Raw genomic sequence first — 16,111 nt, 5'->3', positions numbered from 1 at the left:
TACCTAAACCCGAACCAGAAAAACCGAAACCGAATCCAAACTGTTATATAAAAATATCCGAACGGGACTTATGAGCTTAGTATTTTGGTGTTTGGTTATAACCCAAACCGAACCGAAATCCGAACTAGGATCCGAAAATATCCGAAATTAGTTAAATATGTTAATGTTTTTATATATTTTAAGATGATTTAAATATTTTAGAATATTCAAAATATTTTTAGTTTGTTTTAATTGTTATTTTGAATACTTTTTAGTTAATTTAGATAGTTTAACTAATTTTTAATTAGATTTGTAAACAATTTATCTATTTTGTAATTTTTTTTGTCAATTTTTGAGGTTTAAAAAATATAATTTTGGATAATTGTAAACATTGGTTACATCCACTCTAAACCGAATCTGGAAGGAACCGAACCAAACCCGATGCGATAATTAGTAAAACCCGAATGGTATTTCTGAGTATAACACCGAAAATCCGAAAATCCGAATCACCCGGACCGAAACCGAACGGTCCACTTCCTATTTTATAGTGATAATAAACCGACGAAAAGATCCCCAATTTCTTTCTAAATCACATAAGTACCCCCAAAGCTTTCAGATATAATACAGAAACCCCCTATTTCCGTCACTATTAATAAACAACCTTCAACACAAACACATCCAATTTACATCCAATTTATTATAAATCACATAAATGCCCCAAAACTTTCAGATTTAATACATAAACCCCTTATTTCCTTCATTATTAGTTAACAACCTTCAGCATATACATAAACATCCCATTTATTATAAATCACATAAATAGCCCCAAACTTTCAGATTGTTTTAGAAACTCCTCCTTCTCTCCAGCCTCGCACATCTGCAAGACTGCAACATCCAAGTACAATGTATAGCAGGATTCGCTTGGCTGCGAAGACGAGTTTCTTAGCGAGGCTCCTCTCTTCAAGCGCCTCCACGGATACGTTGAAGAAGATACTGAGAAAGAGCGATGTTCCCTCCCTGCTTCAACAACGCGTCGACTCGGGTCACCCCGTCACGTTATCGGAGCTCCGGTTCATCTCCAAGCGCCTAATCAGATCGAACCGTCACGATCTCGCACTCCAGGTTTCGAAAGTCTCTACCTTTATTGAAAACAGAGAAAGAAGTTGAAAAAGTTTAGATTTTTAACCGTTATGTACAGATGATGGAGTGGATGGAGACTCGAAAAGACGTTAACTTTAGTGCCTACGACACTGCTCTTAAGCTGGAACTGATCATCAAAGCCCGTGGCTTTAAAGAAGCTGAGGAATATTTCGAGCAGCTTCAAAGCTCTGTTTCAGCAGCTAGATCAGCTTACCTCCCTCTCCTTCGTGGTTATGTTAAAGGTAGGTTGGTTCAAGAAGCTGAATCTCTCATGGAGAAGCTGAATGTCTTGGGGTTTCTTGTAACTCCGCACCCGTTCAACGAGATGATGAAGCTTTACGAAGCGACTCATCAGTATGAGAAAGTAGTGATGGTGATTGGGTTGATGAAGAGGAACAAGATACCTAGGAATGTTCTTTCGTATAATCTCTGGATGAACGCGTGCTGCGAAGCATCGGGTGTTGGAGATGTGGAGAGTGTTTATGGGGAGATGGTTGGGGACAAGAGTGTTGAAGTTGGGTGGAGTTCGTTGTGTACACTAGGGAATGTCTATGTTAAGGCTGGTTTTGTTGAGAAGGCTAAGTTGGTGCTTGAGAGTGCAGAGAAGAAGTTGAATAGGAGTAATAGGCTTGGATACTTCTTCCTCATCACTATGTATGCTTCTTTGGGAAACAAGGAAGGAGTTGTTCGTTTGTGGGAAGGTTCCAAGTCTGTTTCCGGGAGGATGACTTGTGCAAACTACATATGTGTGTTGTCCTCCTTGGTGAGACTTGGTGATCTTACAGAGGCTGAGAGGGTGTTTGAGGAGTGGGAGGAGAAATGCTGTAACTATGATGTTAGAGTCTCCAATGTTCTTTTGGGTGCTTACACTCGTAATGGACTGATCCGCGAAGCCGAGTCCTTGCATAACCGCGTGTTGGAGAGAGGAGGTAGTCCAAACTACAAGACTTGGGAGATTTTGATGGAGGGATGGGTGAAATGTCAAAGTATGGAGAAAGCTATTGATGCTATGCACCGAGCATTCGAGCTAATGAAGGGATGTCACTGGAGACCGTCTCAAAGAATTGTCATGGCTATTGCTGAGTACTTTGAGAAGGAGGAGATGATAGAGGAAGCAAACATATATGTTAGAGAGTTACATCGTCTTGGTCTTGCAAGCTTAACGTTATACAGGTTATTACTTAGAATGCATGAACATGTCCAGAGGCCAGCTTCTCACATCTATGATATGATGAAGTCAGACAACATTCAAATGGCTGAGGGGAGTTTGAGATAGAATCAAAGAATGTAACCTTGTATGCAAAGTTTCATACTTACTTTCAACATGTCCATTATAATGCATTCATGTCTACAATTAAACCACAACAAAAGAAAGAAGAGACATCACATGGTAACAAGCATTTTTACATTCAATACATCAGTAGTAAAAAAATGGACTCTTTATATATGTAATTGCAGCCTTCTTCCAGTAAATGTGAGCAAATATGATTTTGTTAAACAATATAGCATCTGATCAAAAGCAAATCTCAGCTCCGTTACCACCAATGGATGCAGTGAAGCACTGAAAACCACTGGACTCAAGCTCCTCCACAACTTTGTCCACCACCGTCCCTGAAACCACTTACCAGAGAGGGATCCAATGTCAAGGGACAAACAAAAATCAAGATTCAAGAACCCAAAAAAAAAGGATGATTGAACATTTCTTAAAAAGGATACCTGTAGGTAACAGAGTGAGGACACAGCCACCACCTCCAGCTCCAGTGAGTTTTGAGGTAAGCTTGTGCTTGAGCGTGGTTCTGATCACGGTATCAATAGAGCTGTGGCTAACCCCCATTGACTGCAGCAAGCCTTGGTTAATCTCCATGAGTTCTTTTATACTCTCTTCTTTCTCAGTAACCGAGTTCTCGTCTTTAGATTGGATGATCGCAGCTAGCTCTTTGCTTATAGAGTCCACAGCATTGAACACCGACTTCATAGCATCTGGATGTCTGACAGTTCTCTCTGATACACCAGAGACCAGAGCTTTAGTGTTCCGTCCTACTTTAGTGTTGGTGATTAGCATTCTCAGAGGCATGTTTGACTGTAACCGAGTTATCTCCCCTGAGCAGAACTTGATCATGTTGCCTGCAAAAGAAACAGCAAAACAGATATAGTTCTCTCTAACGTATATAATTTGGATGAGAGGGTATGAATGTTTTACAGTTAAAACTAACCGTATGCACTGACGGTGTTATCGATCCCAGACGGTTTCCCATGGATGATCTTTTCACCTTCAAAAGCCCATTTATTCAGCAACTCGAGATTGGTCTCATCTAGAGAACTCCAACCTTCACGGTGTGTTTTGTCTGAGATAGAAGATGCAATGAGAGCAGACGTGAGAGCTACACAGAAAGCTGCTGATGAACCGAGGCCAGATCCGTATGGAAGCTCGGTTGTAATGATGACCGTAGCCGGACTGAATCTAAAAAAGCACAACAACAAAGATTCAAGAAAACTGGAAAATCTCTTTGAGCTCAAATTGGTTTGAGTTTTTTTCTTTACCCTCTGATACTGGTGTATAGCCAGAGGAAGGTGGAGATCCCAGAGGACAGCCAGATTTTTTCCTCTGGAATATTTTGCTCTTCAACCAAAACAGCAATTGATTTAAGGGTCTCGCCTGAACATGAAGCTGGTGAAGAAGTGCTTGAATCACAAGGAATCACTTCTTTGAGTCTGGATACGGACCAGGAAAACTCCAAGGAAAGGTCCTTGAGCTGAAGTGTAAGCCTATCATTGTTCTCAGCAGCTGTCAGAAAAAAAGGAAATGAAAATGCTTTCAGATTTGTTTCTACATTGGGAAAAAAGAACATCAAATATTACTTCTTCCACATTTTGATCTGAATCCATCAGGTACTAATGTCAAGTCAGTTGCTATAGAAATAAAGGTCCAAAAGATGCTAAACTCAAATCCAGCAAGCAGGCACACCGAGAATGAATCAACCTCAATACAAAATCCATTTGATACTACTTCTACTTAAAAAAAGCACATCCAGAGTCAAGAACCAACTCAAATTTGAACAAAATGTAAACTCATGAATATCCATCCTGCAGATTCCAGAGGTTTGTTTAGTTTTGGATCCAGTTAGCTAGAGAAACCAGAGACGCTACATTCCAAAGAAAAAGCTTAGATCTTCAACTAATCAATCTCTAGTTTGGTACACTGTGAGATCAGTACATGAATCATAGTTGTGCTGATCTCAGTGAAGCATTAACAACCAGAAAAAAAAAAAGAAAACCAAAACCAGAGAATCCTGTAAGAAAAGGAACCTGATTGAAGAGGAAGGCGTAGAGTGACGTAAGTGTAGAGATCAATGGCCGCTGCTACTGCCGTGGAACCATGAACAACCGCATGTTCCCCTGCGAGTATGATCTTTCCCGGAGCTCTCGCTTTCACCTCCATCTCTTCTGAATCCAAACACAAACAGAATGTAAAGGACATAAAGACAGATTCACCAACAACAACAAAAAGTCGAGAATTCACATTCTAGCAACTACGATATTCAAACACCAACTCAGGAACAGATGTTACAAAAAAATGTGAATCAGATCAAAGGGCAATTTGCATAATTGGGATCTGAATCGAACCAAAAGATTGAAACTTTAGAATGTATAACCAAAAGGGTAAATGTGAATCACATCAAAGCTGCTCAGATCGAAAAAAGAAGCTAAGAAGTCGAAAGTAAAAGTTTAAGATTCGTTCTTATTCTTCCTTCCTGACTTCATTTTCTTAGCTCACGCAATAACAACACTTGAGCCAAAAAAAAAAAATTCAAATCAAATCAAACAAAACATATAGCAGACATTCGATAGACAGACAGAGAGAGACAGCATGTACCAAGATTTGCCGAGAAAACGATCCCTAGAAGATGTCTGAAGCCACCACGCACGACACGATCAGCGTATTTAATTAACCAAAACAACTGGATCCCGGTTTAACTTTCCGGTTTGGAAAAAAAATATATATATACACATACTTATATGAATTTGGTAAGGCTTCATTCAACCTCGGTTCGTCTAGTTATATCTGCTTAATGTGAGATAAAAATTACACTTTCAGTTCGATTTTTATATCTTAATTTTCAATACTCGGTTTGGTTTGGTTTTTACAAACCGTGTTTAAAGAAGAACAGGTTTGAAGAGAGTTGAAAGACAAATAATACTATAAACATTTGTATTAGACGAGAAACAAGAAGACGGATCTCGATGGCGATGGGTTTCATTTGCCAAATCCACAAAAGTATGAGACTTTCATCAAAAGAAGACTGATCCCTTTTGTTTCACATCAAACCCATTTGACCAAAGGTATATGCAGAGTAATGGTGTGAAGTTAGTAAAACAGCTGATGAAGAACCTAAGACTAATCTATAAGCTCTTTCATTCCAAAACAATGTTTCAATTTCATATCAGTTAAATGTATGTTCCCCCACTATACAGATCAGCCATTGAGACGTCACAAGTCTAACTCAACACCTGAAAACATAACTCTCTTTTTTTCCTAGATGAGGCTCTTCATAATCATCTGTATGCATCGGGTAAACGATAACCATATTTTGTCAGCAAACATCTTGCCAGTCTTGGGCATGACATGCCAGTGCAGTGTCAAGTTGAAGTATAGTTATACCTGATTCAGGGAATTCTTGGAGGTTTCATATTTATACCTGCAAATATATTCGTTTTTCTGTTGGTTTTTAATTATGTTCATTCGGACCATACAGAAAAAAAAAGTATCCAACAAGATAGTATGAGACTGGGAAGATCCTTCAGATGCTATACCTGCTTTGTGTTCCAAGTAAATAGTGACTGCAAGTCTTGCTGTTATGTTCAGTGTCAAGCTGACCTGAAAACACGTATAAGTTCTAAGCATTTAGAATAGTCGCAACAGAAAAAAGGGCAGCCTGATCAAGAAGATAAAGCTACAGTGTGTGCATAAGCTGACCAACTTGGAAAATTTGAGCTCACTATGACTTTCAAGAGTAGGCAAATGTAAAGTCTGAATATTTTACTCTCATGCTCAAAGAAACGGTCGCATCATCATAAAACCCACCATGGCCATGAAACTAAAGTCTGAATATTTTACTCTCATGTTCAAGTAAGTTTCCAGAACTCTCTTGATAATACCCAACAATAAAAGTTTCAACCTTTATAAGTTTTCCACCAATCCAAACAAAACTGAGGATCTAAACAACTTAACCCTATCATAATGCACTAAGAGATCTCTGCATTTGAATAAAAACATACCTCCATCTGAGCAGAGGGAGTTTGGTTACTGAAGTTATCAGAGAAGGACGCAATGGCGCAAATGAAAGCTAAGGTAGTGACAGAAAATGTGAACAGAGCATTTTCTCTGTAAGCAAAAGAATGCATCCCCTTATCAAAGCAAAACCATAATTTTTAATCTATATAAAATAAAAAAATTAATAGTAATGAATGTAGAATTAGAAATATACAAATATTAAAACTAATACTATAAATTATCTTTATGCATTGAGATTTTTTTATTAAAGATATAGCACATATTGAAATATATTTTGCCAATTATTTATGAAGTATTAAAAATAATTAATATACTATTTTTTTGTAAACTTAATTTATGTGTATTTTTACAGTTTTAATATAAAATCATTTCAAAATTATTATAAATGAATAAATGATTTATTTCAAATTTAAATCATATAATTTTTAGTCCTAATTTTTTAAAAGAATTATTTTATATATATATATATTTTTTTTTTATATATGGATATACGCTTCCAACACGTACATGCTTCCTAATATTTTAAAAGATCTCGCTTTTGCGTTTCCTTACGCTTCTGCTTCCACGTATCCGCTTTCGTTTCCATGTAACATAGGTTATGTCTGATTACTAATGGAAATGTTTTCTTTTTTGTTTTTAATGGAAATGTTTATAGTGGAAACATTATGGCTAATGATTGATTAAGTATTCATTAATGTGTTTACATAGAAAATTTTGGGATTTGAACTTAAAAAAAAACGATTTGTTATCATTTATGTAGATTAATAGAAACAAACTTTTTTAAAAAAAAATTATAAGATTGTGTAGTGTTGATCTTTTTTTTGTTTTTTGTTCTAAAGCTGTAAACATAACCATTTTTTGTAATTTATAAAATAATAAAAAATAGTGTTTTTAAAATAATAAATCTAATGAATATAATCAGTAATCCAGTCTGATAATCTGATTCATTCTAAAACTAGAATATCTGGAAATTGCAGATCCAAGTCTATAATTCAATATGTTCAAGAATAGATGTACATATATATAGTATGTTATATAATGTAGAAACTCTATCCATGTAACTCTCTTTAACCAACCTCCTCTTAGAGCAATCCATCGGGCGTATGTAGAAATCATAGGACCATGATTCTCATCGTTTAGTAAATATAGGCAACAACGATTTTTTGATGTATTATGTTTGTGGTTGCGTTTACGTTTGTGTTTTAAGGTCTGACTAGATTTTGGTATATTTTCTGTTTTACATTTTTTTAAAACTATTTTTTCTATTTGCGTTTTTAATCATATTTGTGTGTTTTTATAAACATATTTCTGTAAAATATTTTTCCTAAATGTTGAATAAAATATTTTAATAATTGTATCAAAATAGTAAGATTAAACATATATTAATAGGTCTTGTTCCTAATTTAATATAATAGATGAGTTAATATGTTTGTTTAAATAATTTATTAGTTGATGAATATTTTGCATGTTCCTTGAAATAACTTGCAAAAATTTGTAATCACAAAAAAAATTAATGTCTGATTTAAGTTTAATAAAATTCTAAGGATATTTTTTTATTTGTATAATTTATTACAGCAAATTTTCTTTCTAATAAAAGGCTAAAAATAAAAATCAAAATATTTTCTCTTCTTTAGATGACAGCGTATTGGGTTTAAGATGGGACGATGTTGTTCTGAAGTCATATCATTATCTTCATTATTGCAATTGAAATATTTTTTTATTTGATAGTTTTTTTTTGTGAAATGATATATCATTAATTGTATTGTAAAAGAGTGTGGATTGCAGAAAACTATTACAAAAAAATGGATCCCGATTATTTAGGAGTTTATAATGGAAGTTACTCAAAAATAGGTTTTTGGACAGAACGTATATCAACGGGTCAATATCCTAATTAAACGGTATTGATGATTAGTTTTAAAATTATCGTATGGTACCTTCCTCTGAACAAAACTTTATCACGACTTTTGGTAATTTACGTATTATATTTCTAGAACGTATTTGACTAATGGCGGCTTTCGTACGTCGACCTAGTCGTGGTCAATATTATTTTCACAACGGTCGTCGTCTATCTAGATGACGTATTGGAATGGTTCTATTTTACATAACTTTGAATGGGTACATAATTCATTTCAAGTTGTACAACCTATTTTAGTCTGGGTATGTCGTACTTCAAAGTTCAAATGATTGATTGTCGGAACAGTATGCGTTTATTAACAAATAATCCCGTATAAAAATACTCATATTTCATTCTCTGTATTCTATGTATTATTATTGGTCATGATGTTCTCTTTAAAGAATAGAGAAGCCAGTCTAGTCTCCACCCCATGTTCGACTCATTATTCTTTTGTTCTTTGTTTGACTTATAAAGATCCATTCATTTTTTTAAAAAGATCTATTCATTTTGCTTTTATGTCTATGTGCCTAATGTATCATCATGAATCGCAGCTAATGAATAAAGAAAGTAAACAAAAATATATGAATAAAGGAGATGTTACAAAAGTCGATTTTCTTTATGAAGAAAAGCACAAAATACAATAAAACAGTCTCCTTGTCCATGGGACTGAGTCTATTGACATTTAATATATTACCAGAAAAGATAAATAAAATTAAAGAATTGCGTAAAATATATTGTATGAACAAAATGCAATGCACACAAAATCTATTGTATGAACAATGCAATGGACACAAATCTATCGTAGTTCTGATAGAAAAAGAGTTCTTAACCAATTAAACCGGCAACCTAACAGTACCGCTAGCTAAACCAACTGTACCGGTATGTTGAACTTAAACCGATGATGTTCCTTCACCGTCCTTATTAACTTCAATTCTTGGCGAAGGAACCGGTGTACTCCTCCACATAAACGACGGGTTTCTTAGAAAATTCCACCGGTCTGTTCGTACCGTATCACCGGTCGGACTGGTTACTGCTCTAATGCTACCTGTACCACCTAGCCTAATTGAACCATCGTCCCGGCTCCTCCACATAAACGATTGTGTTTTGCGGAACAACCACCGGTCCGACCGAGCCCTTGATCGGTCAACCGGTTTACCACTTCTAGAGCTTCCTCCCCTCGGTAGAACCAATAGACTATTCGACCGGTTCATCTTCCAACTCGCCATTATCTTCTTCCTTAAATCTTCCGGTAACCTTAACGTAAACCGCTCGGTACATTCTCCAGGTAATACCACCGAATGCCCCGTCGTATGCGACCTCGAGAATTTGACACTTGTAGTAGCAACACTCCCGCCGAGCTCCACCGCCGGTTCAGGAACCACCACCGATTGCTGCGACTCGATATCAATTTCGGTTACTACTTCCGGTTCGACCGGTTCGGCGAGATTCGTGCGGCAAACCGGACAAGTCACGTGACCCTGAAGCCAAGCTCCGATACAGTGAGGGTGGAACACGTGATCGCATTTAGGAAGCAAACGCAGCGTTTCGTCGTCCTCGAACTCGTTCAGACAAATCGCGCACTCCAACGCACCTTTCCCGATCTTCTGCGTTTTCACTTCCGAGTACACGAGCGTCGGGAACGTCTCGATCACCGACGCGTCGAGACCACGCGCCGTCGCGTGCGCCACTCTCGTCGCTCCTACTCTAGGATTATTAACGCTGCCGTCGACTGCGCCCGTGTAGCGGCGGAGGTAGACGGTGAAGAACCCCATGAAGAAGAGGATAGCGATCACGACAACAATCGCTACAGCCATGGCGGGACTTAGCCCGCTTCCGTAACTATACTGCTCATTTCTGGTGTCGGTTTGACCCGAGGCTAGCTCCGAGCCGGCTAATAGTAGAAACAGGACAACAGCTTGAAAAGACAGTAAGCTCTTCATGCTTCTGAATCCCAAAGAATAGTTAAGATATTACTATTTTTTTTTTTTAAATGGAGTTTTTATAGAGAGATGTTTGAAAAGTTGTGAAGGCTTTGGAGAAGAAGCGAGGAAGAACGACTCAAGAAGGTGGTAGGACCAGTTAGGGGATAAGCCATCAGCAAATGTGTCACTTCACGTGGACAGAGATTTTTCCAACTAAGGATTCAAATGGTTAAAACGGTTCAAGCACGACGGATCAAGCAGATCAAAGAGGTCAAACAGGTCAACAGAGATAAGTGCAGATGATGCAGATCAAATAGTTTATTACAATTTTAAATGGTAAAATCAGTTTAAATAAAACAAATTATATATTTTAATAATTAAAATTAGGGTTTTTTGCAAAAGTGACTCAAAACTTGGAGTCAAACAGAAAACTAACCTTTTCTTTTGACTCTTTTTTTTTTGAGATTTTAACCCCACACCTGCATTTTATCTACGAAAATGCCATTAACATTTTTTTTTTTTTTTCGAAAATGGCTTCTTTACTGTCTCAACCTCATCTTCTTCAAGTATTTACAATATTGCCACTGCAATGAATAGTGGCAACAACCTTGTACGAACTGTTTGGAGCTTTTAATGCCCTTTAATGCACGTAAATCTCTTTACACTCTCTCTGTTTCAATTGTTATGAACTAAAAACAACATTTCTTTCACTTTCTCTCTATATTCATCCAAAAAACTCAAGCTTTTGATTCAAAATATGGGCTATGGTTGACAGAGCCATATTTCTTTCGTTTTGACTTACGGTTGCTTTCGTTTGAGGTTTTGGGTGGTTGGAGAAGACCCTGTGTGCAAACGAAGTCATCTCACCTAGTTTAAGGTACGAATTTGAATTTTTTTTCAAGATCTGTTCGCGTAGAAGACTTACTAGGAAGTCATCTGTATGTAGAAGACTTACTGATGAGTCTTCTGGTCAAACGGACGACTTAAATTAAGTCGTCCAGCTTTGTTTGTTAAAAAAAAAACACTCCAGACGACTTATATATAAGTCGTCTACGAGAAACGGGCTAGTTTTGCATTTGACCGAATCGTGTCAGATCTTTGACTATTTCTGGACGACTTATGATTCAGTCGTCTTTGGGAAAGTTAAAATTTCAATATTTTATGAAAACTTGACGACTTACGTGTAAGTCGTCCTAGGTTAGTTTTGTAATTGAAAAATAAAACTTGAAATTTAACTTTCTCCAGACGACTTAGATGAAAGTCGTCCAGCTAAACGACTTAATTTAAGGTCGTCCGGGATAAGCAAGGTTTGACCAGAAAATTGGGAAAAATTCTGGACGACTTTGCTTTCCCCAGACGACTTTAAATTAAGTTTTCTGGAGGGACGACTTTATATTAAGTCGTCTGGTTAAAGTTAAATTATGAAGTTTTATTTTTCAATTACAAAACTAACCTAGGACGACTTACACGTAAGTCGTCAAGTTTTCATAAAATATTGAAATTTTAACTTTCCCAAAGACGACTGAATCATAAGTCGTCCAGAAATAGTCAAAGATCTGACACGATTCGGTCAAATGCAAAACTAGCCCGTTTCTCGTAGACGACTTATATATAAGTCGTCTGAAGTTTTTTTTTTAACAAACAAAGCCGGACGACTTAGAATTAAGTCGTCCCTTTTAATTTTCAATTGCAAAAGTGACCTCTTTAGACGACTTACCTTTAAGTCTTCTGGACGACTTAATGCTAAGTCGTCTGCGGCAATGTTTATTGAACTTCTTCATTTTCTCTATGTTTACTAATGTGTTTTATTTTGAATATTTGCAGATGATTTTTCAGTTACATGCAGTGTATGGAGAATGGTTGTTGAGAGATTTCCGTTGGGATTTTGTGGTTGATGATCTCAAAGGAGCAAGATTGTTTTTATTGAATGAAGATTCAACACATGCTGAACTTGTTGCAATGGCTCAAGAAGATTATTGTAAGGGGAACAGGTTCAACATAAAAACAAGCAACATTGCTGAATCTATTAATTCCGCACTGAAGCGAGCAAGAGGATTTCCGATTACGTTCCTGCTTGAGTTCATAAGGCAGAAGTTAGGAAAATGGTATTGGAAAAAGAGACAAGATGCTTTGAGTCTCACAACTGAACATAGCGGGGGTGTTGAATACTTGCTTGCTGTTCGAGAAGAGATAGCGGATACGATGACGGTCGAACCAATTGATGGATGGCATTTCTTTGTCAAAGGTGGCAAAATGGACTGTGTGGTTGATTTGGAACATGCAAAGTGTGATTGTGGTGTCTATGGAGTGGAGAAAATACCTTGCTCTCATGCTATAGCTGCTGGAACACATGCTGGTTTGCATATCTCCACACTTGTATGTCCACTGTACTCAAAGAATTATCTGTATGCAGGATACTCAGAGAATATATATCCTATCGTGTCACAACATATTGAGGAACGAGAATGCTTTCCTCTAGAACTAAAGCGTGGTCGGGGGAGACCGAAGAAATCAAGATGGCAATCTTGGTTGGAGCTATCTAGGATGAGAGGACACAAACCCAGGAAGAAACACAGGGCACGGAGATGCTCAAACTGCAAGGAAACTGGCCATACGAAACCACAATGTACACAACCAGTTGACTAGTTGTCCAGACGACCTAAATTTAAGTCGTCCAGTCTTGATTACCCGTCCAGACGACTAAATTTTTAGTCGTCCAGTGTATTTTATTTTTAGACGACCTTCTACTAAGTCGTCCAGTGTATTTTATTTTTAGACGACCTTCTACTATCCCTTCAAGTGTATTTTATTTTTAGACTACCTTCTACTATCCCTTCAAGTGTATTTTATTTTTAGACTACCTTCTACTATCCCTTCAATTGTATTTTATTTTTAGACTACCTTCTACTAAGTCGTCCAGTGTATTTTGTTTTTAGAAGTCCAGTGTAAGTCGTCCAGTGTATTTTATTTTTAGAAGTCCAGTGTAAGTCGTCCAGTTGGAAAACCTTCCAGACGACTTATAATAAGTCGTCCAAACCTTCTAGACGACTTATTTGTAAGTCGTCCAGTTGGAAAACCTTCCAGACGACTTATAATAAGTCGTCCAAACCTTCTAGACGACTTATTTGTAAGTCGTCCAGTTGGAAAACCTTCCAGACGACTTATAATAAGTCGTCCAAACCTTCTAGACGACTTATTTGTAAGTCGTCCAGTTGGAAAACCTTCCAGACGACTTATTTCTTCCAGACAACTTATATATTTACAAATCTATACAAAGACAAGCTGAAATACAAATACTTCGCTCGTTAAAAAATCATGTTCAAATACAAAGACAAGTTCAAATACAAACACAAATCTAATCATACATGCCCACAAACTTATCACCATCCACATTTTCTTTCAAATGCTGATCAACAAGCTCCTTCCATATATCCACCGCCATATTATCCCTCATTTTCTTCGCGTTGCACCTAGCAAAGTCTTTAGGGTCAAAGGAGACCCCAAGAGCATGACATTCAATGTACTTTACAGCGTACACGCCACAATCACCATTGTTGGCCGTGGGTACACCTTTCAGCGGTCTCTCATATGTGTATGGCTCCAACCCGTATTTGACCCGTATTTCGTCGGTGGCTGCGCACTCAACAAGCAGATAAGGGACCATCTGGAGAAAAGACTCCATTATCGCATCCCATGCGTCTGGTACACTAGATGAAGGTATGCTGTCCCAGACGACTATGTGCCTCTTAGGGATCGATATCCAAATAGCAACCCAATGCTTGTCGTTCAAGTTCACTGGCGCATAGATATCATCAATGTCCTCCCCCCACTTCTTGTTTGATTGGCAAAATGAAGGTATTGATCCGTCATAAAAATTCGACGCCCCACCAGGTAGAACTCTTCCTAAACCTTTGTGATCAGGTTCCGATGTTTTGAAGAGCTGATACTGCTCTCTCCAAGACTGGGAAAAGTTGTGATCCAGGAAGCACATTCGCTCGCTCCTGAAAGCTTGTGGGTTCTCCTGATACCTCTGCCTTAGCACATTAATCCAAACATCTATATGCTGCATATTAAATATAACAAGTTAGAAGTTACCAGACGACTTAAATATAAGTCGTCTACGTGGTCGATTTATCTTTAAGTCGTCTGGAAAGTAGTCTACTTGGACGACTTTGTAGACGACTTAAATCGTGTGCAGAAGACTTACGCAGTCTTCCAGCCATTCTCTGGCTGTCCGGAGGAAGTGGTACCACCTTGTTGGTGATGTACGTGGTTTGTCCTCGGTCTTAGTTGAATAATGACTGCAAACAAAAAAGCAATCAGTTTTGGACGACTAAATCAAGCTATTATGGGTAAAGCAATCACTTACGGATCAGTTTTCAACCAATCAGCGAGTTCCTTCAACTTATCTTTGTTTACTGGCGGAAATGGATTATAGGCTGCCACTTTATCTTTTTTTTTCTCTGCCGTATAAGGAGATCTCACAGTGGGAGCAGGTTTCTTCGCTCGTTTACTCTTTGCACGCTTGTCCAATACAACCAGGCTCGGTTCTGAAACTGGATCGCTTGGCTCGGTGGAAGCGAGGCTCGGTTGTTGATCGGTGGAAGCGAGGCTCGGTTGTTGATCGGTGGAAGCGAGGCTCGGTTGGTGATCGGTGGAAGTGACAACAACAATCTCTTTGGAGGTGACACCATCTGCTTTATCCTCCGGCAAGATCTTATATACCGAGTTCGCCTCGGTTGCTGTATCCTCCGGCAACCATCTCTGCAATAAAAGTTGCACACAAGTTAACCATGGACGACTTAAATAAAAGTTGTCTGGACGACTAGTTGACCCTGGACGACTTAAATATAAATCGTCTGGACGACTAGTTGACCCTGGACGACTTAAAATTAAGTCTTCCGTGGTCAACTAGTCGTCTAGACAACTTACGTTTAAGTCGTCCAGGGTCAACTAGTCGTCCAGACAACTTTTACAGTCGTCTGGACAACTAGTTAACCCTGAATTTGATACTAACCTCTTTGATTTGAGGAGGTTGTTTCTTTTGAGGAGGAGGAGGAGACTGTTTCTTTTGAGGAGGAGGAGGAGGCTGTTTCTTTTGAGGAGGAGGAGGAGACTGTTTGGTTTAATGAGGAGGAGGCTGGTTACTAACCACGGTTTCATTGGCATGAGGGGTAGCCTGTTTGTTACTACCCCCGGTTTCTTTGGCAAGAGGGGTAGGCTGTTTATCTTGAGGGGTAGCCTGATTGGTTAGAGGTGGAGGGGTAGCCTGATTGGTGACACCAACCTTCTTCTCCACAGCTTCCAATCTATCGGACAACTTCCTAAACTCCCTGATGCACTTCTTAAACCCTTCTTTCATGCAGTCAGCTACGCCCTTGAACATAATTTCCAAATCCTCTCTGGTCACCCCTCTAGCCTCTTCTCTAGCCTCTTCACTAGCCACTTTAGGAGCCTCTTTACGAGCTTTCTTCCGAGGTCTTGGATTGTCTTCCTCCTCCTCCTCCTCCTCCTCCAACACAACCATCTCTTTGGCTTTCTTCGATGGAGTCACAACCTTAGGTTTTGTATAGACCTTAGTACCAGTGACTTCCCAGCAATCCATGGTCCACTTCCACGGTCTCCGCTCATACATGACTTTAATGATGTTCTCCGCGGGCAGGTCCTCAACATCAGAGTCCCATTTTGGCCACATTTCACTAATGTCCTTCTCAACAAAGTTGATCACGCGGGTCTGCAGTAAATAGAAGAATCGAGTTAGATATTTGAAAAAAATACTAAATAGACGACTTAATTATAAGTCGTCTACAAACAGACGACTTATAATAAGTCGTCTAATAAGTTGTCCAGCTGGAAGACTTTCCAGACGACTTAATTAAGTCG

The 16,111-nt window shown here is 38.2% G+C and overlaps 3 protein-coding genes across 12 annotated transcripts; 1 reads left to right on the top strand and 2 right to left on the bottom strand.

Annotated features, from left to right (window-relative positions):
• Positions 1 to 788: 788 nt before the first annotated feature.
• Positions 789 to 2,617, top strand: LOC125593283 (pentatricopeptide repeat-containing protein At5g27460-like). Its single transcript, XM_048769700.1, has 2 exons — positions 789 to 1,101; positions 1,178 to 2,617. Exons 1-2 carry the CDS (start codon positions 883 to 885, stop codon positions 2,393 to 2,395), a joined length of 1,437 nt encoding a protein of 478 aa, XP_048625657.1. The 5' UTR covers positions 789 to 882; the 3' UTR covers positions 2,396 to 2,617.
• Positions 2,430 to 5,142, bottom strand: LOC106436597 (mevalonate kinase). Of its 10 annotated transcripts, none has more exons than XM_013877552.3 (6): positions 4,994 to 5,142; positions 4,426 to 4,563; positions 3,661 to 3,904; positions 3,333 to 3,580; positions 2,836 to 3,243; positions 2,430 to 2,739 (listed from the first exon to the last, which is right to left on the bottom strand). In XM_013877552.3, the coding sequence occupies exons 2-6, from the start codon at positions 4,556 to 4,558 to the stop codon at positions 2,633 to 2,635; spliced, it is 1,140 nt and encodes a 379-aa protein (XP_013733006.1). In that variant the 5' UTR covers positions 4,559 to 4,563; positions 4,994 to 5,142; the 3' UTR covers positions 2,430 to 2,632. The 10 variants fall into 10 exon arrangements, with proteins under 10 accessions (XP_013733006.1, XP_048625658.1, XP_013733008.1 ...); XM_048769701.1 differs by having other exon boundaries at positions 2,430 to 2,730; XM_013877554.3 differs by having other exon boundaries at positions 4,426 to 4,560; positions 4,994 to 5,080.
• A 3,723-nt stretch (positions 5,143 to 8,865) lies between these two features.
• LOC106436601 (E3 ubiquitin-protein ligase ATL31) lies at positions 8,866 to 10,361 on the bottom strand. Its single transcript, XM_013877560.3, has one exon. The coding sequence runs from the start codon at positions 10,244 to 10,246 to the stop codon at positions 9,197 to 9,199; it is 1,050 nt and encodes a 349-aa protein (XP_013733014.2). The 5' UTR covers positions 10,247 to 10,361; the 3' UTR covers positions 8,866 to 9,196.
• Between the last annotated feature and the right edge of the window lie 5,750 nt (positions 10,362 to 16,111).

Source organism: Brassica napus, chromosome C9 (assembly GCF_020379485.1).
Source record: "Brassica napus cultivar Da-Ae chromosome C9, Da-Ae, whole genome shotgun sequence".
NCBI lineage: Eukaryota > Viridiplantae > Streptophyta > Magnoliopsida > Brassicales > Brassicaceae > Brassica > Brassica napus.
This window is presented reverse-complemented; position numbering and strand designations above follow the sequence as displayed.

Bases quoted from the DNA above. Each gene is read 5' to 3' on its own strand.
- LOC125593283 (XM_048769700.1), top strand. From the start codon at position 883: ATGTATAGCAGGATTCGCTTGGCTGCGAAGACGAGTTTCTTAGCGAGG. The intron at 1,102-1,177 runs GTTTCGAAAGTC...CGTTATGTACAG, and splicing joins GTCACGATCTCGCACTCCAG to ATGATGGAGTGGATGGAGAC.
- LOC106436597 (XM_013877550.3), bottom strand. From the start codon at position 4,597: ATGTCCTTTACATTCTGTTTGTGTTTGGATTCAGAAGAGATGGAGGTG. The intron at 3,905-4,425 runs GTTCCTTTTCTT...TTTTTCTGACAG, and splicing joins ACGCCTTCCTCTTCAATCAG to CTGCTGAGAACAATGATAGG. The intron at 3,581-3,660 runs GTAAAGAAAAAA...GTGCTTTTTTAG, and splicing joins CTATACACCAGTATCAGAGG to ATTCAGTCCGGCTACGGTCA.
- LOC106436601 (XM_013877560.3), bottom strand. From the start codon at position 10,246: ATGAAGAGCTTACTGTCTTTTCAAGCTGTTGTCCTGTTTCTACTATTA.